General features: G+C 37.7%; 1 protein-coding gene across 1 annotated transcript in view; it reads left to right on the forward strand.

Moving 5' to 3' along the window:
• Positions 1 to 8201: 8201 nt before the first annotated feature.
• Positions 8202 to 27166, forward strand: part of SH3TC1 (SH3 domain and tetratricopeptide repeats 1) — a 35240-nt gene continuing 16275 nt past the window's right edge. The window contains exons 1-10 of the mRNA XM_009686204.2: positions 8202 to 8319; positions 14739 to 15008; positions 17082 to 17141; positions 18703 to 18830; positions 21365 to 21470; positions 23300 to 23443; positions 24167 to 24344; positions 24969 to 25042; positions 25944 to 26139; positions 27023 to 27150. Of these exons, the coding sequence (XP_009684499.2) occupies positions 14783 to 15008; positions 17082 to 17141; positions 18703 to 18830; positions 21365 to 21470; positions 23300 to 23443; positions 24167 to 24344; positions 24969 to 25042; positions 25944 to 26139; positions 27023 to 27150 (1240 nt within the window). The 5' untranslated portion in view covers positions 8202 to 8319; positions 14739 to 14782. The remainder of the gene's footprint in view (positions 8320 to 14738; positions 15009 to 17081; positions 17142 to 18702; positions 18831 to 21364; positions 21471 to 23299; positions 23444 to 24166; positions 24345 to 24968; positions 25043 to 25943; positions 26140 to 27022; positions 27151 to 27166) is intronic.

Consider the following 27166-nt stretch of genomic DNA (forward strand, 5'->3'; position numbering starts at 1 on the left):
ATGTTTATTGCCATCTTTTTATATTCTTAGTTGTGTTATCATTGGCTAAAAGGTTTGTAGATATAAGAGGGAAGGTGTTACTAGGAGGAGGAGTTAAAACTTAGATCTGCTCACATAGCTGCAAAAAATGAACATCATCTTGCACGCATGAGCCCTTCTTCAGGTCTCAACTAGAGGGCAGCAGTAATTTGGAAAAATCCTCATCACTTTCCTCTACTGCTCTTACCTGGATGCAGATATTTATGTTTATTTGCTAAAGTCAAAATTACCAATGTAGCATTTTCTGTACTGTAGACGTTTCAGGTGACTAGAGATGTTAAACCTAAACTATAAGAAGATAATATTTAGAGCTACCTTGAACAAGCAAAAACCCACCTCACATGACATTCCCACTACAAACATTTACAGTCAGTCCTTCTTTATACAGAACCTGTTTACACTAAACACTTATGAATGGCACAAAGATTATGTGACAAAAAAACCAAAATTCTCTGATGCCCTGGGATGTAGGGCATCGCCCTCCACACTTGCTTTGCTAGATGTAAGACTCCTAGTGCTCCCTGCTTCCAGGTCCAGCCAGTGGCCAGGCCAAATGTGAATTCCCCACGCACATACACACACACACACACACACACACGCACACAGATACACGCTCTGTACTGACATGGCTGGACACAAAACAGACCAGTAAGTCAGGAGAACATGCTTTTACAGGCACCCATATAAACACAAACAGCACTCCCAGAAGTGTGAACAAGTGGCCTGATCCTGTTGTTACTCGCTGGCTAGTTGGGCCCCAAAGTTCACTAGCAGCTCACATGGGGGCACACACATGCACACATGATCATATGAGTCTCCCCAGTATCTCACTCCCGACCTCTTCTCCTTGCTGGCTAGTCTGCCTGAAGTTCTCTAGCAGATGTCCCTACCATACGCACACACAAAATACAGAAAATCTTAGGAGCAGATTTTAATGAGAAGATGGAACAGACTTTGCTAAACAAGTGCAGGGCTTGGCCAGACATGGGTTCTGACCAGCAGCCACTTTCCTTGCGACCAGTCCCTTTTATATCCTCCTTCTCTCATTTTCCCACACCTGCTCCTCCTGGATCCACCTTGATCCCTTGTTTCTCCACCTTCGAGCCTTCCCCAGGGCATCCCCTAACAAGCTTTGCACCGTCCCACAGTCCCCCTCAAACAATCCAGGAATTTGCTCTTTCACATGAAACCTGTGATAATCATGTTTTCTTTCTTTCCTCTCGGTTACAAAGTTCTGGTTGAATCTCTTCAAAGTGATCCTTGAGAGGTACCTCAAGGTACCAATGGACCAACGGTGGGTGTTGACAGTGCTAATCATAACCAAGTATAAGATCTGATATTATGGCCTATTTCAAGTTAAGTATTCACACTTTTCCTGCCTATATACTCCCCTGAAGATGGTTACAGTGTTACCAGTTTCGTCTGCACTATAGCTATACAGCGTATCTGTCCACCATATCAGCTGTCTTTTTTCAGAAAGCAGCCTGTAGATTTTTCTACCAATTTTGAAATGTAAACTGAGTTACAATAACATTACACTTTCAAAATACCACTGACTGCAAACATTATGTTTGTGCAAAAAATAAGATTAAAATTTTGCAATCATAATTATGCATAGAATCATAGGATCATTCAGGTTGGAAGGGGCCTCAGGAGATCATCAAGTCCAACCTCCTGCACAAAGCATGATCAGTTATGAGGTGAGACCATCTTGCTCAGGAATATAACACCTCCAAGGATAGAGACTACACAATACCTCTGAGCAGCTTGTTCCACCACTTGACTGTTCTCATGGAGAAAAAATGTTTCCAGTCTGAGCATGTCTTGTTTCGGCTTATGCCTGTCTAATAGTGTCCCTAAATGCCACTGAAGTAAGCAGAGAGAACACCTTTAGGATAGGCCCTTAATTTCTTTTCCTACCGTGTTCCCTAGCAGACAGCATGAAGTACATGGATATTTTGGAAAGAGACACACATAGCCTGAGATTTAGTGACTTAAAGACAAGTGTTCCTTAACATACCAGGACCTCAGTATTTTATCTATAAACTAAACTAGGGAAATTATGATGATCAGGTCTGAACCACTTGATGAGACACCAGTGATGACCCACTTGATGATGAACCTGGAAACCAGGACCTACATTTCATAAAGACACTCAGATATCTAAGTATATTTATTCTGCTGGGCTACATGCCGATTAAGGATAGCTACCACTTGCTAACCTGGCTAGCCATCTGACAGGAAAAACTCACCACTCAATTAAGGAACTTTTTGCTCCATTGATCAACTGTTTTTCAAAGGGGCTGGGAATGAGGATTCTCACAGTGAGGGTGAATAGGTGTTTCAACTTACCAAGAAGTCATTTTCAAAGATTACAAGATGCACTAAACTTAGGTAACAATACAGTAAACCAAGCTACCTTTGAGCGAGACCAGATCTTAAAACACTACTTCCCTAGACAAGGAAGTGCAGGGTCTTGCTCTATTTTCTGATGTTAGCTCAAGAGTCCCCTTTTTCTATTTTCTTCTCCAATCTCTTTATGCATTCTTTGTATGTTCATATATGGAACCAACTTCTTTTGCCCAAATAGGATTCTGTCTCATCTACCATACTGCTGACTCTTAAGTCTCACTTCTTGTGGTGTTGACTGTGGCATCATCCTCTCCTCCTTTCTGCTTTTTGTGAAGTTTTCTGACTGCCATGTTCTGGTCTGTGTTAATACTGGATTAGACTGAATGCAAGTCACACATTTTTCATTACAAAGTCAGCATTTCTTCCTAGTTTCTTATTTGGGGCCTATCCATTATTTTGGGTATTCCTTCAGGCACGTTCTTCCACCGAACATCAGCTGAGGCAAAAGTGAACCTCTGTTTCCACTGAATCCATATTGAAGTATCCTCTTTCCTTCACTTGGGATGCCTAATTAAAAATGTAATTCCTCAATATGAAAACTAACGTAGGAGATACCTGTACTCCATGTATACTCAAGCTTCCATCAATAAAGTTCCCTTATCCTGTATTTTCTAGCACTAACCAGAATCACCAAGCAGATGCCAAAAATTTCAGTGCTGCAAATTAAGTCTTTCAGTGTAGAACTAAAGATTTTAAGTGTTTTCCTGAAAGTCTTTTTATCATAGCAAAAAAGATTGTGAATATACATATGTATATATAAAATATTTCACATGCTGTAGATTTATGTAAAACATTAGAAGGGATAAGAAGTTGAAGCAGACCTAGATGTTCCTTACTGCTGTTCCTCTGCTCTCTTTTTTAAAGTTAAGGAGCCACAGACAGTAAACACAATAAACAGTTTCAGATATACTGCTACAGTTTTCTCCATTTTAAAAACAGCAGAAAAATTCTGACAACCTAAATGAGAAATCTCATTTAGAGAAAAAACTTATTAGTGTGCTTTTTGAATGCCTGATATGGAATCTAAAAGACTTTTTTGAAGGAAAAGTGATACAAAATTCATTTGAACAACAAAATAAATAATCTCTAATCAAAGGAGCATACTGTAAATATTTCCTCAGTACCTATAAGAAGGTTCCAAATGTTTTCTTAAGAACAAACTCGTATTTCTATCTGAAAACTTCAAGCAGCTGGTAAAGTTATCTTTTAACAAAAAAATCAAATCACCTGATTACCCCATAAAAGGAAGTACCTATTTTCCTTCAAAACATCCACAATGCTATAAAAGGTGAGGTTTTAGTCTGTTAAGGGTCACAAGCAATTGCAAGACTTCTGGTAGGGCTTCTGTGAGAGTTTAAATGTCACTCAAACTGAATTTAGGCAACTCTTACCTCATTTCATTTTCATCCTAATTGTTTTTTATTTGTAAAATAATTTGATATTTTTGCTTTCTTATCAAAATACTGTGACAAATTCTTAGGGCTTTATCAAATATTTTAGAGAACTCTTTCACCAGCTGGTTTCTTAATCCTGGTACCTAAGACAAGATACAAGGATTTCTGCTTCACCAGATAACTTTCAGAGTTACAAACAAAAAAACCTAGGGAAAGTTAAGTCCCTAAACTGGAGTTTGTGAATGGAAACTTTCTGAATGTTTTCAGTTTTGAGTCACTCAAAAGTAAAGCTTTTTGTGGTATGTATGATTCAAAAATCTAGCTAGGGGAGACTGTTATCCATCTGGGGCAGAAAACAGTCTTGGTGATCCAGAGGGTAAAGGAAGGAAATGATTAATCTTCTAATTGGTAAGTGTTAATTATCAATTTTTATTCTAGCTGATGAAGCTACTTGAGAAGGTTTCTCTTCCCCTAATACATAGAGGCCTAAGAACTACTCCATACCTAGAACGAAACTGGGAATCCTATTGGGACCCCTTTGTCTGCCTAAATTTGGACATAACCTTGAATCGTCTTATCTGTTTGAACTTGATGAGTTTTTGGTCTGTGGCCAAAAGCGTTCTCAGCGAGTCACAGTGGCTCTCAGTACTTGTTACGCTTAGAAGGAAGCGTTTCAGGTGTATGCTATGTTGTGGTTTGTGCTGATGAATAATAAGCACAATAACATCTATTATTAACGTTTGATAATTGTAAGTAAGCTTAGCTATTATTTAGTGAGCTAGGTAAATAGCTAAGAATAGTGTTTAAGTACAGTAACAGCTGGATGTTTTGACTCAGCATTTTCCTGCAGACTACGAGGCGACAGCATTTCCTTCCAGATGGATGCAAGTATATTTTTCTTTTCATGTTTTCTGTTTTTGCTTTCTAAACCAGACTGTGGAGCTGGGGTAGTGTTTTTTTCACGACCTGGGGAAGTAAAGCTATCTGGATTCCAACCAGGAAGAGGAAAAAATGACAGGATTTCAGGAGAAAACGCTTTAACTCTTTAGCTAACTCCATGTGCAGTAACTGTGGAGAGATAACATGCTAATCAGAGGGAAACATACTGCTAAATCTAATCTGCAGTGTTGTGCAACCCTACTGCAAACATGTTAACTGATGCATTTTGGTAGTCCTATTAAAATCAATGTAATTAATTAAGCTAGGTCTGCTGAGAAAATGGTTGCTACTGTGAAGTTCATACTTGAAACTGTACAGATTTCATATCTAGCTGTTGAATTGATGTTTTGCTGTTAAGTTCACAGTTCAGATTGCATTATACTACATTTTAAGTGCGTATACATCAACCACTGGATTAAATAGGAACCAAAAGAGACAAATTTAATCAAGAAAGCAGTATCCTGTGTGACTTCAAGCAACAGCTGTACACAATGAAGAATGCTAATTTGAGTAAAACATTAAGCAGAAGGGGATCATTTTATTACAGGATTCAGTATGGGGAATAAGCTTTGTAATATTTAGTGGACTTGAGATGAAAGACATCAGAGAGGAATTTAGGAATGGGGGTACGAAGATTCCTTTGTGCCTGAATCTGGTGTTTGCTCTTAGTTATCAATAAACGGTGGTTCCAAAGCAGTCCCATTTCAATGGCCTTGAGGGTTAAAGACTGGCACCAGGCTAAAATATTCATTCATAGGTACGTCTCCAACTGTAATGGAATAACAGTTACATGGAAGGTATAACTTGGCCTTAATATTAAAATGTGTTTTTTCCTAATGCAAGTTGCTGTCGAGAAAAGCTGTCAGACAAACATGCAGCTGCAGAAGGGAAGACAAACAGGATGATGAAAAGCAATGCCAGAGGGAGACAATTAGAGGAAATGTCTTGTTTCTATAAACAATGTCCTCAGTCTCCTGGCAAATTGTTTTAGTAATCCTGAAAAGATCAGGGATAACCGAACACAAACAGAGGCATCATGTCTTCATGTAATTTTAATAGTTAAAACAACAAATGTTCTCAAGCCTGTCCTTTAACATAAGGAAACCCGAAGATGTGCCACAATTCCTGCAGTAGCAAATTCCTAGTGCTTCAAATGTAACGTAAGGAATACGATTACTAGCGTGGAAACCATTCTGTGCTACCTTTGTTTTCTTCCTGTTTGCCACAATATAGTGGTCTCTGGAGTTATTTCATGAGAGCAGGTGTTCACAACTTCAATAAGGTTACTGAATCATATTTCTGTAATGTAGATTTGGTACCCTTTTAAAAAGGCAACAGGAAGTCCAGGGCCAGCTTTTGATATCTACCCTGAGGCTGAAAACCTTGTTTTGCCTGCTTCCCCTTCAGCTACATATCAAGAGATAACCTCAAAAATTTAAGCACCCTGTATGGTATGGTGAAATAGGTTTTGGAGTAAAATTGTACATGGTAAGGGAGGAAACAGGGATTGAAAGGAGGTTAAAGAACTATAGTTCAGTTCTTGATTTTGTTACTTGTTACCTTAAGCAAGCTACCTTTTTGTTGTATTTTTACTTAAAGATTGTTTGTGTTTTATGAGATATTTTAGGGACACACTGATCAGTGACTGACATATACAGATTCTGCAGGGATTGGGCCATAGAAATGCAGAGGTTGTAAGATCTGGTATTCATTGCGGGGGAAAAAAAATTAGGTTTACTTTTTTTTTCTAAACTAAGTATCTGGAGTCCACATAAAGGAAGAAATAATAGGAATTCCAGAGAAGAACTGAAGTTATAAAATGTGACCAAAGATTATTCTTAAAAACACAAATAAAATAGATGCTCTAACAAAGTTTAGACTCCATTGAAGACTAGGCAGTTTGTAAATAGTGACAGAAAGGTGTTATTTCATGCTGTGGGTGTAGCTACTATATAAACTGATTAAAACTGAAGCAGCACGGTTTGTGTACTGCATTGTAATGTGGAATCAAATCTGGTCCACTGGGAGAAAAAACCTGCACGATGATTGGTTAGGTACGCTTATAAAATTACTTGAATACCTTCCAAATCATAATTTCTTGAAGGATGGAGCGTTCCCAAGCATACTGTAGGAACAGATTGGCCGATCTGTGTGAAATAGTATTTATAATTCATATTAACACGGGGTGAGAAGATAATGTAAGGTAAGTGAGAGTCTGACGTGTAACTAATCATTAGTGTATAAAGCTTAAAAGAAAGTTTAACTGTGTGTTTTTGAGCAAGAGGCGTAACAAAGATCTTGATGGTATCTGATGGGTCCCCAGGCTGCCTGGCGATGCTCGAGGGGTGCAGGGGCGGGAGGGAGGGTGGGCAGTGGTGCTGCGCAGGGCATCCCCTCACCGTAAACCGTGTCCTCCAGGCGCTGCCGAACCCACAGCCTCTCTCCAGCTGTGCGATATATCTCAGGACAACACCCGCTCCCCCCCTACACAACTGGTCAATGCCCTGCTACCTCCAGTGTTGGGATTTTACTGACTAGAGATGTCTGAGGCATCAGACAGACGTTTTGGGGGGATACGGTCTATCTGTTCTGTCCTCGCGTAGTGCCTGCTGCAATGGGCAACCCACCCCTGTGGCATTTGGGGTACTCAGTGCTTACCTATAATTAGTGTAATGTGACTATGACTAACTGTATGTGAAATTTTGAGTATGTTAGGAAAGGAAAGAAGATGAAAATAGTCATCCTTATCTCAGTGTGGAGAGAAGGGAAAAAAGCAAGTAGATTTGAAATAGGATAGTTTCTTTTCAGCTTCTGTCATTCCCTTGCCTATGTGTGGGTCATCTGGGATCTGGTACTTGGGTCAGTGATGAAGAAGTTTTATGATGTGGAAAACATGCTCTGCACTTACTCTGCAGCAAATTTGCTTAATGCCACAAACTGATATTTAGGGCTTTGAGCGCTGCACAGTGCAGGAAAGATCTGCAACACTCTATACGTATTTGCAGTTTAAAGCCAAACGTATCAAAGTGAATTCATCCTCAAATAATTATTCATGAGGCTTTTTATAGCTGGAACGATAGCAAAAAGTTTAATTCTGTGATCAAAAGCAAAGGGGAATCAAAGCCTGGGACTCTGTCTGAAGGACTATTTGTTACTTTGTCTGAACAATGCTTACTTAGCACAATAATCTGGATACATCCCACAGAACCTTTTAGCTGCTAATGCAAAATGCCAAAATGAATTATTGGTCTGAAAAAGCCAGTGTTTCAATGAACCTTGCAGCACATTCGATACATTTCTGCTTTGCATAACGAACTTTGCTCATGAATTTTTTTTTAAAAAGTTTTTGAATTAACAATATCAGTTAATAGACAACTTTTTGTACTTACCACATTCAGGCTGGGCTGTGCAATCAACAGGAAAGATAAGAAGGTCAAACAGGAAGAGCTGTATTGAAGTTAGCTCTGAGCAGAGCTGAGGACAGCACAGATCAGTCTGTTTACCAGCACGTTACAACAAATCAGGCTTTGAGAAGGTAGGAAAATTCATGCTCTATATCTGAATGTCTGTCACTGTATTTTAGGTGCTTGTGCCTAGTATTTCACTGTAGGGTTATTGTCAATCTGTTAGCGTTGCAGCCTGTTAAGGGGATAATATCAACAGTACTGAATACTTTGAGGTACTGATACTGAAATGACTGAAAAATACATGTAAGTGTGATCTGTGATTCTGTGTTCTCTGCTCTAGGCAGTGTTGTCAGCTGAGCTGCTATTTAGAAACAGAAGCGTTCCTCCTGCTTTATTCTTCTGCCTTAACCTGCCATAGGCCAAATTCTGTCAAATCTAGCACTCAAAATGAAGTATTGAGATTCACAGATGTCTCTTCCAGTTTTAGAGTGACGTTATTTTTTTCAGAAGTACCCATTCAATTAATGTTTACTTTTAATCAGCCACTAAATTGTGGATTTGAATCCATAGTTTTCAGTATCAGAACTTGGAAATTTTGAACTTACTGTATATTCAAAGCTGAACGTACAGCTGGTGATTGCAGGTGAAAAGCAGCACAATTCAGTGCTACTCCGCTATGAAGAAAACTAATCATGAGAGGGTTAAAACGTGAAGCTTGCTAGGGTGTTTTTTTTTTGGTAGACTAAACATGAACAATGATATGACATAGTAACTAATGTAGAATCACTACTAACCTAAAATTACTTCACTGATATAGGAAACCTATCTTCCATTTACAGAAGGCACTCAAATTCCTAAGTCCATTTAACTTGACCACAGACTTGCTTTACCTTTCTGTGTAAAACGTAACAGCACGGGAAGGGGAAAAAAGCTCACTGTTCTAAGCATTGCCTGTACAGTACATACTATGGCTTTTTTAATTTATGCTTGTGGTGGAATTTCATACAGATAAAGGCCTGGCTGTGATTTACTCTCTCCAAGTACATAGTTAATAGTCTTATTTGTGAGATATTTGAAGCCTAAGAGAGCAAAACAAATGTGAGTTGAGAGAAACTGGGGAGAAGGAATGGTAAAATAACTACTCTAGCATCAGTTTGGAAAAATGACCTGGATTAATTTTTGATCTGAGTAATGGAGACGCAAGACCGAGATGTTATACGTCGTGTAAGGATTGTAAGACATACAGAAGACAAAGCAGAGCACAAAAGCAAGGAAGTGCATACAGGCAAATGCGCTTTCGATGACGGTAATACAGATTTCACTGGATGTCCTGCCAGGTTTGGAAGCTTGGAGGAACCTGACGTGCTGCATGAGACAAGGATAAGAACTCAGGGGCTACCACAGCCCTTGGGTGCCTGGATAGTGATTAGAAGGGTCTGGAGATTTTAAACTTAGAAGAGCTGCCCCTCATCCACAAGCAGCTTGGGTGAGATGAGAGGAACAGTACCTGCTGCTCCCTCTTGGATTGGCCCATAGAGCTAGGAATTGATGCACAGAGGAGCAATGAAAGTAACTTTCTATCACCCAGGAGGTTCCCGATATGTATGAATAATCCTCTCGTGGTAAATTAATCCAGCTTTAAGTTCAGCTCTCTGAACTCATGAAGCACTGAACTCTTCAGCTATTTTTCCAGCACTTTATAGAATTCCTGTGTCACTACAAATAATCTTTGTCTTTATTTCTGTACTTGTAAAATTAGAATAATTATAGTTGCCACAGGTAACTTGAAGCTAAATGTTTGTAAGTTCTCCTAAGCATCTTAATGGGAAGATGACCATAAAAGAGAAATGTGGTTATTGCATGCAGTCTTATAAGCAACTAGTTCAAATATAATCCATTTTTAGATAGTGGGCCTTTTCTCATCGTTAGAAATATCTTTCAAGACAGACAGAATGTTAAAAGAACCTGTTCTGCAGATGTTATTAGTTTTCCTCTTCAGCCCCATTTAATGAGAACAAGCTGGTGGGAGATTAAAAATAGTGTTCAAATAGTGCTCTTGTCATCCATAACTCCTTTTGAAAAAACAAAAAGCAGAAAAACCCTCAGTCTGCATAGTCAGGGAAATGGAAAATGTCGAGCTATGTTTTTCTTCTGGTTAGCTGTGTTTGAAAAACAGATATAGGCACTCACTGAAAAGGAAGTAGTAACAGAGGAAAATAGCATGATAACAGAATCGTTCTATTTAACTTCCAGTAGGAAAGAAGTGTCTTATTTCCCTATCACGTTCCTCAGCTGTTGAATACAGCCCTTTCCGGCATGCTGTGCTCAGTGAGAAGGTGAGGGGAAGGTGGAACGACCTTCAGAGCCTTGTGAGCCTGGACAGGCACTAGCAGTGACTCTGTGCAGGGCAGCAGGCCTAGTGAGCTCAGGCCATGCGGAAGGCTCGTGCCAGGGAACCTCTATTGGAGGAGTTTTTGAGCTGTCCAGCTTCTGCATCTTGTCTCTCACCACTCATATTCATTACAAGTGCCTTCCTTAGAAAGTGAGACTAGCTCAGATCAGTGGGGAGTTTGCATGCACACCTCTGAAATAGAGGTTGGCCCCTGGTTTGGAGAAATGGGAAGATAAAGGTTTTTTGTTTTTTTTGGCCAACATCCTGCAACGAATTAATTTTTTGTTCAAGCCTCACAGAACACAAAATATAATCATTTTGTCTAAATTGAAAGTAAAATGTTTTGTCAGTGCATGTAAATGTAGATTGCGAGACCAGTTGTAAAAGACAAACACACTTTACATGAGAAGTACTAGATCCAATCTTTAATCCATCTTCTTCATCTTGTATGTGTTGCTATCACAGTAAATATGCTAGAAGTTAGCATTATGAAAAATCTGTTTTAATTTGTATTGGGTCTGGTTAATAACTGATGAGAAAGCATCAGCACAATACATATGATGATATACCTTAGCACTGCCTGTATGTTACGATTTTGGTCTTTGGGGTACTTACATGAGTGTCAAAGTTGAATAGTAAAAGGGTAAAAACCCATGTGTTTCCAAGCTCTATGAAAATTTTTCTCACTTGGGGCCACATCTGTATGCTTTAAGATGCATTTATATGCTAAATGAACATTCAAAAGGATCTAGCTACAGAAGGTGCCCAGCAACAGAAGAGTTATTTACTATCTTATTCTTGGTGCTTATACAGAGCCACATGGGTTCACATTTGACAGTTTAGGTAAATATTAAAGATAGGAAAGGAAATCGCAGAGGAGAGCGTGGCTGTCAAATGTTTTTGAGATTTTAATTTTCGCTGTCTCTTGGAAGAACCAAGAGGAAAAAAATGATCAGAACATATTGTTTTTCCTTTTCTTCTCGCATTTTGATTTCTTCTTTGGCTTAGGCTCTGAGATAATGACTCAGTCTTCTTAAACAGATCATATCCATCTTAATATATTCAAAAATCCCATTTGCTCTTTGCCTTTGTAGCATCCTGCTTAACAGGTTCAATCAGAACCTTGTTTCTATATGTTACCTTTACAACATGTAGACACTCAAGTAGGAGACAGGAGAAGTTAATCTTTTCTCTAACTCATTATCTGAATTCCTGGAATTCTAGTCCCAGACATGTGTGCTTTTTTCCTAAATTTTGTTGATATTTCTGCTTGTAGGTAGAAGGGATGGCAAATACTAATATTCTGAACACTGGATTTCGCTTCTAGGATTAAGGATAATTCTAATCAAAAATTGTATCTGCCAGTATGAAAGACTCTGGGATTCACTGAACGCTATAATTTAAAAACTGCACCTGGAATTTAACTATCCTTCATATCACAGTATATCTCTATCAACAGCAAACACACATAAAAATAGATAAAAAGAATATAATTCATAAGAGTGGAAAAATACAAGGCATTACATGTAATCATGATACAATGCTGAAAATAAACTTTTAGTAGCTACTGTATGGGTCATTATTTTAAGGAAAAGATGAGCTGTATAAATGGAAAAGCATATCCCTAGCAACATGAAGTTTAGTTTTCAGCAAGCTTGTGCTTTTAATCACTTATAATTAGGTCCTCAAGAGTGATAGGCAGTTTCTTGGGGAAGTTAGCAAGAGAAATTGAGATCTCAAGTCATAACTGAAATGCTAACTCGGTGTGTTTGTGGAAATACTCTTAGATTGAACCATTGAAATCAGTTGTTCTTGAATTTCTATCTCTGTTTTATGTGTGTATATGAATTTATACACATATCTTTCTATAGAGAACCTCAGTGTTGCAGCACAATGAATCTTTTATCAGCTGCAGTTCTCCGACATTTTTGAAAGTGCCTTAATAAATGGCTAAATCAGACGATGAAGCCATTAAAACAATGTCCAGCTTAGGTTTTTACACACTTCATTAGTAAATTGCTTGATAGACGTGGTTATAATTTAAATCTCTGAGAATTTGTCATGCCACCTGCATATGACTTCATTAATTTTTTGTAATTGTGTACCCTGCTGCTACCTATATATAAATAGCTTACTAACTAGCTTACTTACTACTAAATAGCTTAATAACTTACTATATTCAAATACTCCATAGAGTGAAGTATAGAGTATGAAAACTGTGCAGAGTTCATTGTCTTCTCCTGCTTATCTGCCTTTCCTGGCAGAGAGCTAGGAACTGCTACTAGTGTTCATACTGGCACTCAGTTGTATTCAGGTTTGGGATCTATGTCATGATAACTTGCAAGGGTAGAAGTGTGGGAAGGCATGCATGTGAAGGGGCAAGCTAGAACCATGTCCTGTATGATACATAGTGAACAGAGAAGTAAGAAATTTCCAGACAGGTCAGAAGGGGCTATTAGGTGATTGGGCACTAGTCTGAGGTTTTGGCAGAGCAAGAGCAACCTTCCATCAGCAGCGTCAGTTTTAAGCAATTTCTACTAGCAAAAAAGTGAGAGGAAGCTTCACTAAGATTACAAGCTTGGTATACATATACTTATAATGAACATAGCTCACCAGTGAGTATGGCTGGAATAAGTGCAGAGGAACTTGGGTTAAGTCCAACTTGGGTCAAGCAAAACCTAACCTGTGGTTTATGTTATTGATTAGTGGCATGTGAGAGCCCACGTAAGACATGGATCTAAATATCAGCATGGTATGTGCTGGCTACACTGAATCCTTTGCAGATGCACTGGATGATGCTCTGGTTCCACTTGTCTCAACCTGAAACTGAAGTAGCTTGTGCCCAAGAAATCAGCAGAACGTCTACAGTCAGCAGCTGTAAAGGGAGCAGTGAAGGTTGCAACTCCTTGTGCTCTACTTCCATTTCTATTCCTTTTTGCTGGTGTTCATGTCAGTAACAGTCTTGCTGCCAGACTCAGCCTTTAGCTTCTAGTAGATGACTCAGCTTCTTTACCGCAGAGAAATATTTGCCTCTGTGCATACCAGTCTTCCTGCACTGTGGGTTCCTCCACAGGACTCATTCTTTAGCTGGATTTATAAAAATCTGCCCGCTTCTTTGAATTAAGCATGCAGCACACGTTCCATTCTTGTCACCTTTAGCAAATTACTGACGTTTTCCCCTGCATTGCTTCTGTTAATGTGAATGAATGCTGTCTCTTGGAGGCTCTCCATTAAAGCTCGCCAAGAACGAATAATTAGCAATGGGCACAAGTACCTTTCATTGCAGGCCTTGGATTGTCGCTATTGGTCAAATTTACCTTTTGCCTTATTTCTAAGGCAGTGATGCCATCTGACTGCAGGAGCTTTTTCTGCGATGAATTTGGGTGTCAGGCAACAATTCCACCTGAGAAAAGGTTAAAACGAAACTTAGACATTAGTAACTAGAGTTCTTAAAGGCATATGAGAGAAATGCTAGCTAATTTCAGAACAACTCCTGAAGGTATATTCTAAAATTGACTTCCCCTCTCCCCTTTTGCAGTGAGGAAAGCTGAGGTGCCAGTAAGGTAAAAATGTCTTGCCCAGGATTAAAATTAAGGTGCAACAATGATGAATGACAGTAAGGCATTTCTTTCATTTGTGGTCTGCGTCAGATTATCCGTATCTGGAATTTGGGTATTTATCATGGAGCATTTCCTGCTAGCTGGCTTTGGGGCAAGCTCCTTACTACTTTCTGTTGCTACCTGTATCTTCAGTTGCAAGCAGTTAGAATAGTTTGAAGTGCTTTTCATAGCCAGCTCTTGTGTTTTCAAGCACTACTTTTGTTCCAGCTGTTGCGTGTTCAAGCACTATTTTTGTTCCTTGTAGTTTTCTTTAGTTGATCCCCACTCAACTATCCCTTAGAGAGAATTTAAAACAAAAAACGGAAGTTATATTTTCGGTTGTCATTGATTACTTTCCCTGCATTATATCCCTCTCTTTGTTCTTCTTTGTGTCCCTTGTTACTTAATAGAATGGGTCTCCTGTCCTGGTGGGTTGCTAAACAACACTTTCATGTTTATGATGAATAAAAATAACTCCTACAGAAGAGGGCGGCTCTTGAACATGGTCATGTATGCTGAGGTTTTTTTTTTAATACACTATCAATTTTTCCCTCAGATTCCTGATAATGTTAATTGCACTGCTGTGAGGAATTGCAAATTATGGAGAGTTCAGCAACAGCAGTGAGAGGCAGTGCGTCTGTGCTCAGGTTTCATGCAATTACAGAGGAGGGAATCCCTGCTCCTAGTCTAGAGGGAAAGCGAGACAGTAATTTGGAAAGGAAGAAAAGACAGCAGGGAAGGTGGACGTCTAACTGGAAATGTGAGGAGGCCGATGCTGCCATGAACAGTAATGAAAACGAGAAGGACGCTTTCCAAGAACAAATGGGTAAGACCTATCACTACTTCCTGGTTGCTCTGACTCTTCATAATTAAGTTGCTTTATTTCTAAATATTGCTTGCTGTGCAGAAGCAGAACTGTCGCATGCTTTTCATCTGAGGTTTTCTGAAATACTTCCACAATTATTAAACACAACAAAACAATTAGCTGCCTTTCCTCCATGGAAATGCTGCATGGATTGGCATATTAAATGATCTACATTCAAATTCACTTTGAACAGACCGAAAAATTAATTTTTTCATCTCAACTTAATCTCATCATAATTCATTTATCTAAACCCAGGAGCAATAATAGTGAAAGCAAGTACTTTGCCTAGGACTTAATCACTTTTTGCTTCTGAGATTAAAGCAAAGATGAATTAGAATGCATGTTTCCATTTCAGTAAAATCTTGAGATTCCCTTTTCTCATTAAGAGATGAATACTATATTTGGTTTTGTGCAAATGGAAAAATACTACGTGCAGGGGGAAAAAAACATGCAAGTCAAACATTTTTTGAGTGTAACAGTAGAGCTCCAAAAGGTAGCAGTAGTTGATCTATCAAAATCAGTGGATAAACTTTATAGCAGGCATGAGTGTTTTTGAATGAGAAAATACTTTAAGCAATCATAAACTATTTCCATATGTTATATGGCTTAGAAAAAACACATCTTTCTGTTTACAGCTGCAACTGCACGGACATCTAAGAATACCAGGTACAAGCATCCCAGGGCAGTATTAAGGAGTAGTTTTCAAAGAGAGTATTACCTGCTGAATATTAATATCTTGATGAATACCTTTCAAGTAAAGTTCACCTCTGATACTATAGAAGTAAGAGTAATGGAAAGTTTGCATATCTTCTCAACTGTTAGATGATGGTCAAAGTGATAATATGTTGTTACGGTTTGGACAATTGCCCTATCTGTCTCTACTTCTGACTAAAACCAGAAAAAGCAGAACTAGAACTATGAGCTGGAACTAAGTCTAGAAGAGAAGTTGTTTTACTTGTTTCTTAAATCTGGTCAGGCTAGACTGCAGTTATCTTACTGCCAGATTTCAGTTTGAAACCAAGTATCACTGGGCCCATATTTAAAAAACAAACAAAATGCTTGGGAATTTAAATTTCTAATGCTAGTGTAGCCTAATAATTGGCCTTAGGGATGACTGCTTTACTGGTTACTGCTTGTTTTCATAATCAGTAGGAAAATCCTGTTTTTACGTAGCCTAGTATGTTTGCTTGCCTTTACTTTTTATGCAACTTCAACAGATGCGATCAAAGGAAGATAGAAAGTACTAGACATTATGCCATTATACTAATTACAACTGTTTTCTTAAAAGCAGAGCTGCAGGAGAAAATGTCTTGTATATGAAAACTGTCTCAGAAGCTTTCTTTAAAAAAAAAAAAATAGATTTTTCTCCCCACTTTTATTCTTAGAAATATCAAATCTTGTCTTTGCAGACTTTTGCCAAGGGAGCCTTGTGAAAATCAGAAGTGGCTTCAGGGTGTGGTTTTTAGCATAAAATACATATTATTTCCAAAAGGCCTGGAAGGAATATGGGCCAAAAAATGGGGAGCAGATAATTATTTTGCATTAAAAATCTTTAAAATTTTAGTTGCTCTTATTTTTACATTAGTCCCCTCAAGTATTAATTTATAGTAAATATAAATTGAGGTATCATTTCTCATAAAGTGGTAGAAGGCACTGATATCACTGACAAGTTATACCGCTGAAGATCCAGTGGAGACCAACTTTTAGTATAGGTGGGAAGGGAGAGGGAAAGTCGAGTCGACTCTTGCTTGCTCTCAAATGAGACTCCAGTTTTCCACTAATTCCCCATCATCTTGAAACTTCATGTGAAAATGGTGAAATCAAGATCTAACTTCCTCCCCAGTAGAAGAGAAATGATCTGCAGATACTTTTGGTACTCTGTGAATCATAAAGCAGATAGGAAGAAAGATCTAACTAGATACTTTCTTTTAGCAGTTCTCCAGGTCATCAATCTCTTTAAAGTACGTGGTTTTTTTTTCAGTATGATTTATGTGGACTTTGAAAATGCACTTAATCATCCCTTTTATGTAATAGGATATTCTCAAAGTGAAAAATGCGCAGATGTCAGTTCAAGGGCAGAGAATTTTCCAACTGGTAAGAACTTTTCTTTCATTACATCTCTTCCCAATGTAATGCCCTGTCATTACTAACTCTCTTGAATTGAAACTACTACATCAACAGCCTTTAAACTTATCATTCCTTTAACTTGACAACACGCCTTGTGGCACCTACAAATATCCAACTTCTACATAAGATTTTTTGAGAATTTCTCATAAAATGAGAAAAGTAACTTAAATTGCCATAAAAGCCGGAAAGAATTTAGGGACTGTATGGGAACAGCTAATAAAAATGCAAGTTAAGAGATTGTTGCTTATTTTAGGCATGGGTTTTAATATTTTAAATATCTTACTCACTCTTGTGCAGCCTTTCTGTGTCTCAAAATTTAAAATGTTGTATTATTAATAAAGCTATGATAAAGTTCTTCACTAAGTAGGTACGGTAAAATTCCCCTCTGGAGGGCTCATGTCCTACTCTAGGAAATGAGGGGTAGTTACACATCCTGTTTCTTCTTTATGGCGAAAGAGAAATAAAACTGACTTATCAGCACTTTTGACTCTTAAGAAAAATGTCTAAATTTATCTATGTGCACCAGTTTGAATTTTGCTTTCTTCCTTTAAGCAAGCTAGGTTCCCTAATACCAATAGGTAAATGACTCCTCTGATAACTCAGGATGTCTTTATACTTGAGAAGAAACTGTGCTGTAATGTCCCTTGCAGTCTGTCTGGTTTCAGGATTTCAAAGAAGCTTGCACAGACTTTAAGCAGCCATAACTCTTATTGAAGGCAGTCCCTGAACCTAATCTCATGGATTCTGCACTGAAGATACTGGAATCAATAAGTGGGATGTGCTCTTTCTTCTAGCTTGATCTGAAAAATCATATCAGTGTTTGACCACCCCCCCAAGCATACAGTTGTGTAGTGAAACTATTTGTGCTTAATTACCTGTTTATGTTTCACTAAGCATAGATTTACTTGTATCCTTACAGAATTTGGGTTCTTTCTAATTGAGGGTGTGTAGAGCTCACTAACACACGTAGGAAGATCACCATAGGTGTGACTGAGTGAGTTTTGGACCACATTTCATTTTCATCAGCATTGTCTCTTTGGCAGAAGAAGCCGTACTACTGTCATTTGAGTTCAATTTAATTTTTATCTTAGTAATTACTAAGTCTGCCTAAGACTTAAATCATGTTTCTACAGTTAAATATGTAACTTGGACACAATTCAACCAATGTGAAACAATTTTTATTTTTTAAAAAGTAGTCTTTCTTATGCTGGTTTTTTATGTCTTTGAAGGAAATGAACGTTGATAATTGTAAAGTAACAGTGATCTGAGTAATATTTGAAGAATTTAGCTTGTGTTCTTTGTGCTTACTCTGACTACAAAAGCATAGCTAAACTGAGGGGTCTTGTAATCCAGTAACACTATTTTGTACCTCTGAGCCACCATAATTCCTGGCTTTAAAGTAAGGACCAACTCAGCCAGAAAACTTCTTAATGTAGTCTCTATTACTATGAGGGGTCTTCTGGTTCTGGCAAAGATGATTCTTCCTCATCACAAAACTTGTAATCTGTAAATGGATATCCTTCTCCAGATATCTCCTTGGAGTTAACTGCGGTAAGACGAAAAAGTGGGTGTCCTGATCCTAGGCTCCAAAGACAGCTAAGAGGACGACTCCGTCTTCTGGAAAATGACAGCAGGGAGGTCACAGCAGTCTTCAGTGTAAGTCACTTGTGTAGGAATTGAGTTCTATTTATTCTGAGGGTACCACTCTGGTTTTGAACTCATCTGTGAGATACTCGGGTCCCGTTCTCATCTGCGTGCTGCATGCTTGAATTTTAGGGGCTAGTCTCCCAAGGTCCAACTCCATCTAGAGACATTAGAAACATTGGACTATCCAGAAAGAGTAGAACACCAAATTTATGCAAAATAAACCTAGCTAAATAAAATATTTAACGGACTTCTTTGAAATATCTCCTGCTTTAATTTACATCAAAGGAAATCATGTTTTTGTCTAATTTGATAATTTGCCCTCATACTGACTCTTCATTTCAGTTTCTAGTCACTTAAACAGTCATTTGTCGTGAAAGTTACCTGAAATGTCCACTGCTGAGCCAAAGACTAAGTCAAAAGAATAGCATAAGTATTGGACTTCTTGGGGCTGGGTAGCTGTAGTTTTAAACTGCGCACAAGGCTGGCCAGTTTTTATTACCCTTTCAAATTTGTTTTATATTTCAGAATGGATCATATATAGAAAATCTGTCCTGTATAACCAATTGTTTGCTACAAAAACAATCTAAAGGCTTTCCTTTTGATGAAAACAGAGGATGATAGTATTTTATCTTTGTCTTTTTTGTCTGAGCCATGGGTTCTAGCCTCTTTCACTAGCAAGCCAAACACCCAAATCTTAGATATGACTTTGATTTGGATGTACCTGTTCCTCCATGATTTTCCTTTTATGTATTACAAATCCTTCATCATCAGCTTGTTAATTCTGTAGCCATGAAAACAATGTGTACTCTTACTGCTCTGCTTTAATTTTTGTTTTAGGGGAGGGGAAGGAAGAGAGCAATGGCAAAGAGAGGGGAAAGGAGACTGTACAAATAGACTAGATTTTGAGGCATTACTAGAAGCAGACTGGGAAAAGAACTTTCAAGGAAGCAAGATTTATAATAGTTTCCTTAGAATTTCGTTTTGATAACGAGCAGTGCATGAAGCCCCTGAGGCTGAGATTTTAGCACGTGTTGGCAATTTATTAACAGATTTCAGGGTCTCGTTAACATTTCATCTGGTGTAGAAAGGGGCTTGCACAAGATCAAAGCAGTAATGAGGCATGCCTGTTGGAAGAGGCTCGAATCAGACTTTTGTTTTCAAAGAGGAATTAGTATTCCATTCATGTTGTGTGAATTAAAAATATGGTAATTAAAAAGAATAAATTCAGAAATCTTTTAAAATCTAGTCAACAAAGCAGTGGATCAAACTCTATCTTGTTTAGACTGCAGAAATTTTTTGAGAGACAATGTCTTTGTAGAATTAGGATCAGTTTGAACAGTCGTTCAACATCTTTAAAGATGCACTTCAAGTTTGTGATGTGACAGAGACGAGGGTACAGTATTGGGAAATGATATAGTAACTTTATACCTGTTTAGTTTTGTATCTGACTTATTCTCTGAGACACTGATTCAGCTATTTGAGTCAAATTGCCACAATTTCTTGCATTTTCCTGAAATATGGTAACCAGCATCATTGTACAATCCTAGTTTTAAGCATCTAACTGAAGTGCAATCAGACTGCATGTTATCGCTGTTGGGCTAGAAGAAATTAAAGCGTATTTCACTTATTTGAAAGTTTAGGGAGTTCTCACTTTGGTATTGCTGAAATCCCTGAAAATCCATCATTATAATTTACAGTGATTGTTGTTCGTCTTTATAAAATGCAAAATTTAATGCCACCCTAGCAACATGAACATCATGAGCAGCTGAGCTTTTTTGATGTCTATGTTTACAAGATATTTTAGTTTCAGTCCTGCTGGTATAAATGAGGAAGGAAGGATCTTCTTAATACAGCCTTTTAAAAATAATAATCCAATATATTTAATTAGTCTTAATGTGTAGAAAGAGTAAACTAGGAAATGACTGTTCAATGTTTCCTCTGGAATAAGAACGAAGCTACCCAGTAGCACGTTCAAAAATGTGTCAAAGAAGCTGTGTTGCGCCATGTGTACGGAGCCCTGAGGCTAACCCTGCAGCAGAATGCTGTGGGTTCTAAAAATTTATGGGAGCTCAAAAGTGGCTGGGGATGGGGGGGAAATCCTGAGCTATTTAAGGTCTGCATATCTAGCAAAGGAAGTTCCTGAGCTTCAAGTTGCTACAGGCTAGGACAGCATTTTTGGAAAGTGTCACCAGAGGCTTGCCTGGCTTTCATAATCTTTATGGCCAATAGCAGCCACTGTATAGGGACATGTCTAAATCAGATGGGACTTTGGCCTCGTTCAGTTTGGTCATTCCTATGGTCTTAATTTCTCTGTAAATTAACCTCATTGGAATTGAGGGTTGGTATAATTCATAAGAATAAATCAGATTAGAAGTTGGCTGACTGTTGTAGGTCTGTGTTTTAAGAACAGATATCATAGGTGAAATGTTGGATGATTTTTACCCGTCCTTTTATTAGTGTTTCAGTGTGTTAACTAGTCAGAAATTTTGCTTATTGCAATTATACCAACAACAGATTCAATAAATATTGTTTTTTTATTTTAGGAGCTCTCTGCTAGATTGCTGTCTATTCACAGTGACCAAGACCTAATAGTGGTGACGTTTAAAACTTTTGAAGAAATATGGAGGTTTCTAACCTACCATTTGCTTGGTAATGCTATTTTACCACACAGTAGTTCAGTTTGCTTTTGTTTTATTGTTCTGCACACAATTTCTGGTTAACTGGGAATGTGTTGAAAAGCATTTTCAGAATAAAACCTGATTCTTAATGTAGGAACTTCTAGTAGCAGCAAATGATGTTACTGAACTTAGTAATGTTGATAGGAAGGAGAGAACCCCCTCCAAGGGGACCATGCCTTTGTCCCAGTGTAGGCAATAGCTTAGCTGTCCTTCCTAAGTAGCTGTTTAAGTAATTTAAATACCCTAGGATCAGACCATATCCTCTTCTTAAGTAATCTGGTCCAATCCTGTCCTTATTCTTAACTTCCTAATTTCTAACCTGAATCTGTGCTGCATTTTAAATGCTTTTACAGCTTTTCCTACTCACCATAAATCTAGAGAAATACTCCTTTCTCTTAGTGCTAGGCTCATATTTATTTGAAGGCTTCTATCCCACACTTTTCTCAGTGTATTCGCTAGGAAAATCAATCGGTCTTCACAGACTGTACTTTCCAGACCTATGGAGCAGTGGTCAGACCTGCTGTCCACTGGCTTCCTAGCTGGTCTGCATCTTTCCTCAATAGTAGTTAGCGAACTGGACAGAGTTGGTTAGGCCTCAGAGGAAATACCAAGTAAAACAAAGATTGCCTCATATGCCTAACATACTTCAGTGCAGTTCCAAAATCTGAGCGTGCCTTTTGTAACAAGTATGATGCCGCTGACTTCCGTTTCTAATATCCTATGACCCCACAAGTCTTTTCTGAAGCATAGCATTTGAATCAGATCATCTTCCTTTTGTTTTTCTTCACTTGATTTTTCTTCTGCTTTGCATACACTATTAATGAACTTGCTTATTCCCATCTGACCAATTTAATGAATTTCATTTATAATTTTGTATTTTTTATTTAGTAGCCATTTTGTATTTCAAAATGCTCCTTAAGGAACTAGAAAAAAAAACTTTAAAAAATCAATTGCAGAGAAAAAGCACAAGAGGATAAAGTTCCTTCTAACAAATGGCTGTGGCTGAAAAGGAATTGATGCAGCATCTTCCAAATTGCAGAGTAGCACCCTAATTGCTGATCTGTCCATCTTTCCTCTTAACACTAACTTTTGCACAAAGGATTAGCTAATGTGTTAATGTTGGCCCCTTAAAGAATCATCTACTGACTATACCAGCTTTATTAGGATACACTAACCCACATGTCCATGTAACCATTACAGCTTTGAAAGTCCTAATGTAGGATTCTCAGTTTCTAAGATCAAGCACTAACTTCTTGTGGTTTACCTAACGCTGGAATGCAGTATTGTCTCTGTTCTATGGAAATACCAGGAATCTGGTACCGAGGCACAATATCTGTGCTTAAGTAGTCACAGCTGAATTTGGCAATGAAGAGTTATGACGAGATTATGTTTTGCTGTGTATGATTTCTAGTCATCTGCTGTTAAGTGATGTTAAGTGACCTGTTGCTCAAAGCTTGCTAGTGATTACCTTGTCATTTAGGCTGCAAATCTTTCCGATACAACTTTAAATTATGGGGAACCCTTGTAAGGCCAGGGCATGGTCTACTCTTTCAGTGGTGTCAAGCACAGAGAATTTATATAACCTTTATGTGTCGTCTGAGCATGAAGCACCGAAAGTAGTTGTAACCTGTGATTCAGTGGATGCAATTTTGTCAATACTAGGAAGCAAAAGTAGTTTTATGTTGTGGGTTAAACAACAGTTGAGTGATCTGAATACCAACTCTCTTGACTTCCTGAGAAGTCTTTTTCTTTGGTAAATCTACAACACTGTGAAACATTGGATTTATTTTTTTTTTTTAGGTTTTATAAATCACTGCATGGAGAATTTATTCCTAGATCAATCTTTCTGGCTTTATTCTCAAGAGGAAGAAGAAGCAGGCATTGAAGTCTGTATAAATGAAAAATCTTTAAATTTGATGTACAGAAGTCTGCTAGTACAGGAAGGTAAGGAGGACTGCATGCGTTAAGGCCAACTTTAGAGAAGCAACTTTATGTAAAATCTTGAACAAATGTAAAGACCTATTGATTGTTTATTGAAGTTGAAATTTAAATCTATTGACTCCAAATGGACTGAAAAGAAAGAGAAAGGAACAAGCACAGAGATATTTCTGAGTTTAGAGTTCAACAGGATCAGAGGAAATTAGAGAAATTCATGTACAACTAGTCCACAAATAAAAGGCCCAAAAGGCCTAGGCAGGGGTACACGCTCTAACATGCTTAATACTATTCCAGATCCTGGGGAGATTTGAGGGAAATGGATTGCAGAGAGTGGCCAGGCTCATGTGCTTTCTATAAATGACATCATCTACTGCCACTGTCAGAGACCATGCTGAGCTGCTAGGTAGATTACTGACCAATTCTGTAGGAACATTCCTTCTGTTCTTTATGTTCTTTGGGGAATGTAGTTATATATAGCTAGATAACTTGCCAAAAAATGTTGCAATAGAAGAAGGTTCCACACTTTATAGAACACCTCACCTCCACCTTTTTTACTTAAATATAAACTAGATGAATGTATGAATATCTGGCAAACATTCAGAAAACTTTTATGAAATCTGTTTTTCAATCTTTATTCAATATTATTGATGCTTTTGAAGCTCATTTTAAAGCCTGCATGACAGGAAAACATTACCTAAAATGGCATCTGCTGCACTGCTTTCTTCCTAGGGGCATTTTTTGTTTTAAGTCCTGACAATCTGATAAGAAAGATTATGGCTACAAACAATGAAATAAATATTTATTGTGAGAATGGAGCTCTTACTGAAGATGCATCAGGTGGATCTGTGGATGGTGACATGACCATGCTGTCTAATGTTTCTTCAGAGCCATTGATCCCTTTTCATCAGTAGGTATTTGACTTTATCTACTTATTTCATATGCATCTGTTTCATATCCACATATCTGTTTAGACACAAGCATCTCTAAATGGTAGCTTCTTATGAAGCATCCATCTACCAGTGAGAACAAATGCTCTCTTTATTTTCTTCCACACCATATAATGGAAATTAATCCAGATGCCTTCAGTGCAGCATAAAAGATGATGGCTTATCTTGTAAGTCAGATATTGTTTTTTTCCTGAATCTGAAATAATGGCTATTAACACTTCTAGAATAACATAAATGTGAGAATTTAGATTTTCAGGATACCTGGAAATGTAGACAACAGGCTAGCAGTGTTTTTAGTCAACATTATTGGCAGGAGCTATCCAACTCCCTAATGCAGTTTGCTTCAAGTTAAGGTCTGAGCTACAAATTGATAGCTTAAAAAGGCTAAAAAAGAAGTAATGCTACTTTTACTACCAATATGCAAAATATAGTTGCATCTGAAGTGCGTAGTGTTGAACCTGAAGTATTGGATGGGAGGGATGTGTCTGTCCTGTTTTTAAAAGGATTTAAAATCTCACTGTTGTTATCGCAACATTTAGTAAAGTGTTTCATACATTTATTTCAATTTCTTTTTCTACTTTTAGATGGTTTCTTAAAGTGTATTCTGACCCTATTGATCTTACTTACAAAACAGAACCTAAATCCATCAGGCAAGTTGGTAAGAAACTCTCTTTCAAACCATCAGCATTTAAGTCAATTTATCCTAGGCTTTCTTTAGGACAAACGTTAAAGGGTTTAATAAAACTTGTCTTTTTCTATTTACTAGGACAGCAAAATAGTTTTTCCAAAGTACAATGCAGTAGAACTAGAGCGTAAGTCTGCCTATGGCTGCACATCATACTTATAGAACTATTTTCAAAGGGCTTTTACGAAATACCTCACTAGACATGTCTAGCTTAGTCTGAAGGTGTATCACTTCTCCCTTTTAATTTTTTTATCTTACATATTAAATCAAGTAAATACCCGAGGTAGTAAAGAGAATTTAATTAGTGAATGCCTCTGTAGGTGTGATGATGAACTTTAAGAAAATGCAGCAATGTGATTATTGTGGATCTCTCATATGTGCATTGTTTTGTCTAATGCTGCCGGATAAAAGCAATTAACCCAGATTGTATGAGGTTAGAGAGTAAATATGGCTTATATTCTATTCTCTGCTTATAGTTTTAATACTGTATTGACTAGTATTTAACTGTATATTTACCTAATAGGAATTTTATTAGTGAGTTCAAACGTTTTTACTCTGGACCAAGTTAGAGCCCTCTGAGAGGGAAAAATAGTGATCTTAAGACAATTCTTTTTGTCGTGATAGATTTTTTGAAAAGATTTTACACATTGCTTTCTAAGGGCAGGGAAATTGCTCCTGGGGAAGTTTGACTTTATTTACCATTTTAAGTGTTCAAAGCAAACTGATTAGCGTTTGATGCTTTAAAACTTTCCGTATGTGCCGTTCAAGAGTTCCAGGAATGTCTTTGGTTAAACATGTTTCTCTGCTGAGCTGCTATTCTATGAAGTGTATTTGTATTTTTAAATTACTGTATCTGCAAATTCTTATTACACAGCAACAGGATCCTGTCTAGCTGTGATGAGTTATGAAAGTACTGTGCCTGAAGAGATTAGTTTCCAAGGAGGGGACAAAATTGAGATCCTTGGCTACTTCATTGAATGCATGGAATGGTTTGTTGGAAGACATGTATTTACTGGTCAAACAGGTTTTGTGAAGACAAGTTATGTTGAACTGGATGTATCTAGAAATAAGTAAGTGATATGTTTGTGTTCAACTTGTACACTAAAAGAGGCATGGAAAGAGTTTCAAGCTTTAAAATACTGAATGTTAAACTCTTTTTCTGAGAACTGTCGTAATTTGCTTCACTCAAAGCAAACGGAAAGAAATTGGAACATGAAGTGTTAAGTGTTGAAAAATGTTATCAGTACGTACCTGAGTTGCTTACTGGGGAAATGAGTTTCTGTAGTTGCTCGTATTCGGATCACTCCAACAGGATCCAATACAATAGGATCACAAGATCCAAGGAGTCTTGCTATTTCAGAAGATTCCATTTTCACTGGTCTCTAGAGACCTGTGTTTAAAGCATCCAAGTTCTGTTTTTGCTAGTACCCTCAACACAGCCTATAATTTGTTTCAAACGGGGCTCCTCATACATATGTTTGATCATAATGCAGAAAAAACCTATTACGACTGTATTTAACATGCATTAGCCTCATGTAAACAAGTTACACTCATTACTGTCTGAAGTGTTTGCGTGCATAAGGAATTCTTAGATGTAGCTTGCAGATCCATTTGGTGTGTGACTTTAAGTTTACTAGAAAACTAATGACATAATGTCCTTAAACATTTGTGTTTTTAATAAATTTTCTCATAAAATACTGCATCATGATGCAGACAGAAACAAAATTTACTCTGATGTAGCAGAAGCCATGGAATCTGCAAGCATAGCTATGATCAGTTTGTATGCATGTTTAAGTATGTGACTGCTAGCAATTCTGTCCACAATAAGACCTATAATAGTGTAAAGATTGTATTAATTTCTGCAACAAGCACAAGTTTGCATGATGGTGAGCTTCTGAAGCCAAACTGGCTGTCAGTCAGAGGTGTTCTCAAAGTTACTCCTTTCTTTGTTAGACCACAAGATCTGGAATTTCTTGAAGCAGAAGAGCTATCTTTTTTTTCAAAAGAAAAAAATTTGGAAGAAGTGATACGTTTACTGAAACAAACCTCAATCACAGATGTTTGCTCTGTCTATAGAATAGGTGAGTATGACCTTTC

This window comes from Struthio camelus, chromosome 4 (assembly GCF_040807025.1).
Source record: "Struthio camelus isolate bStrCam1 chromosome 4, bStrCam1.hap1, whole genome shotgun sequence".
NCBI lineage: Eukaryota > Metazoa > Chordata > Aves > Struthioniformes > Struthionidae > Struthio > Struthio camelus.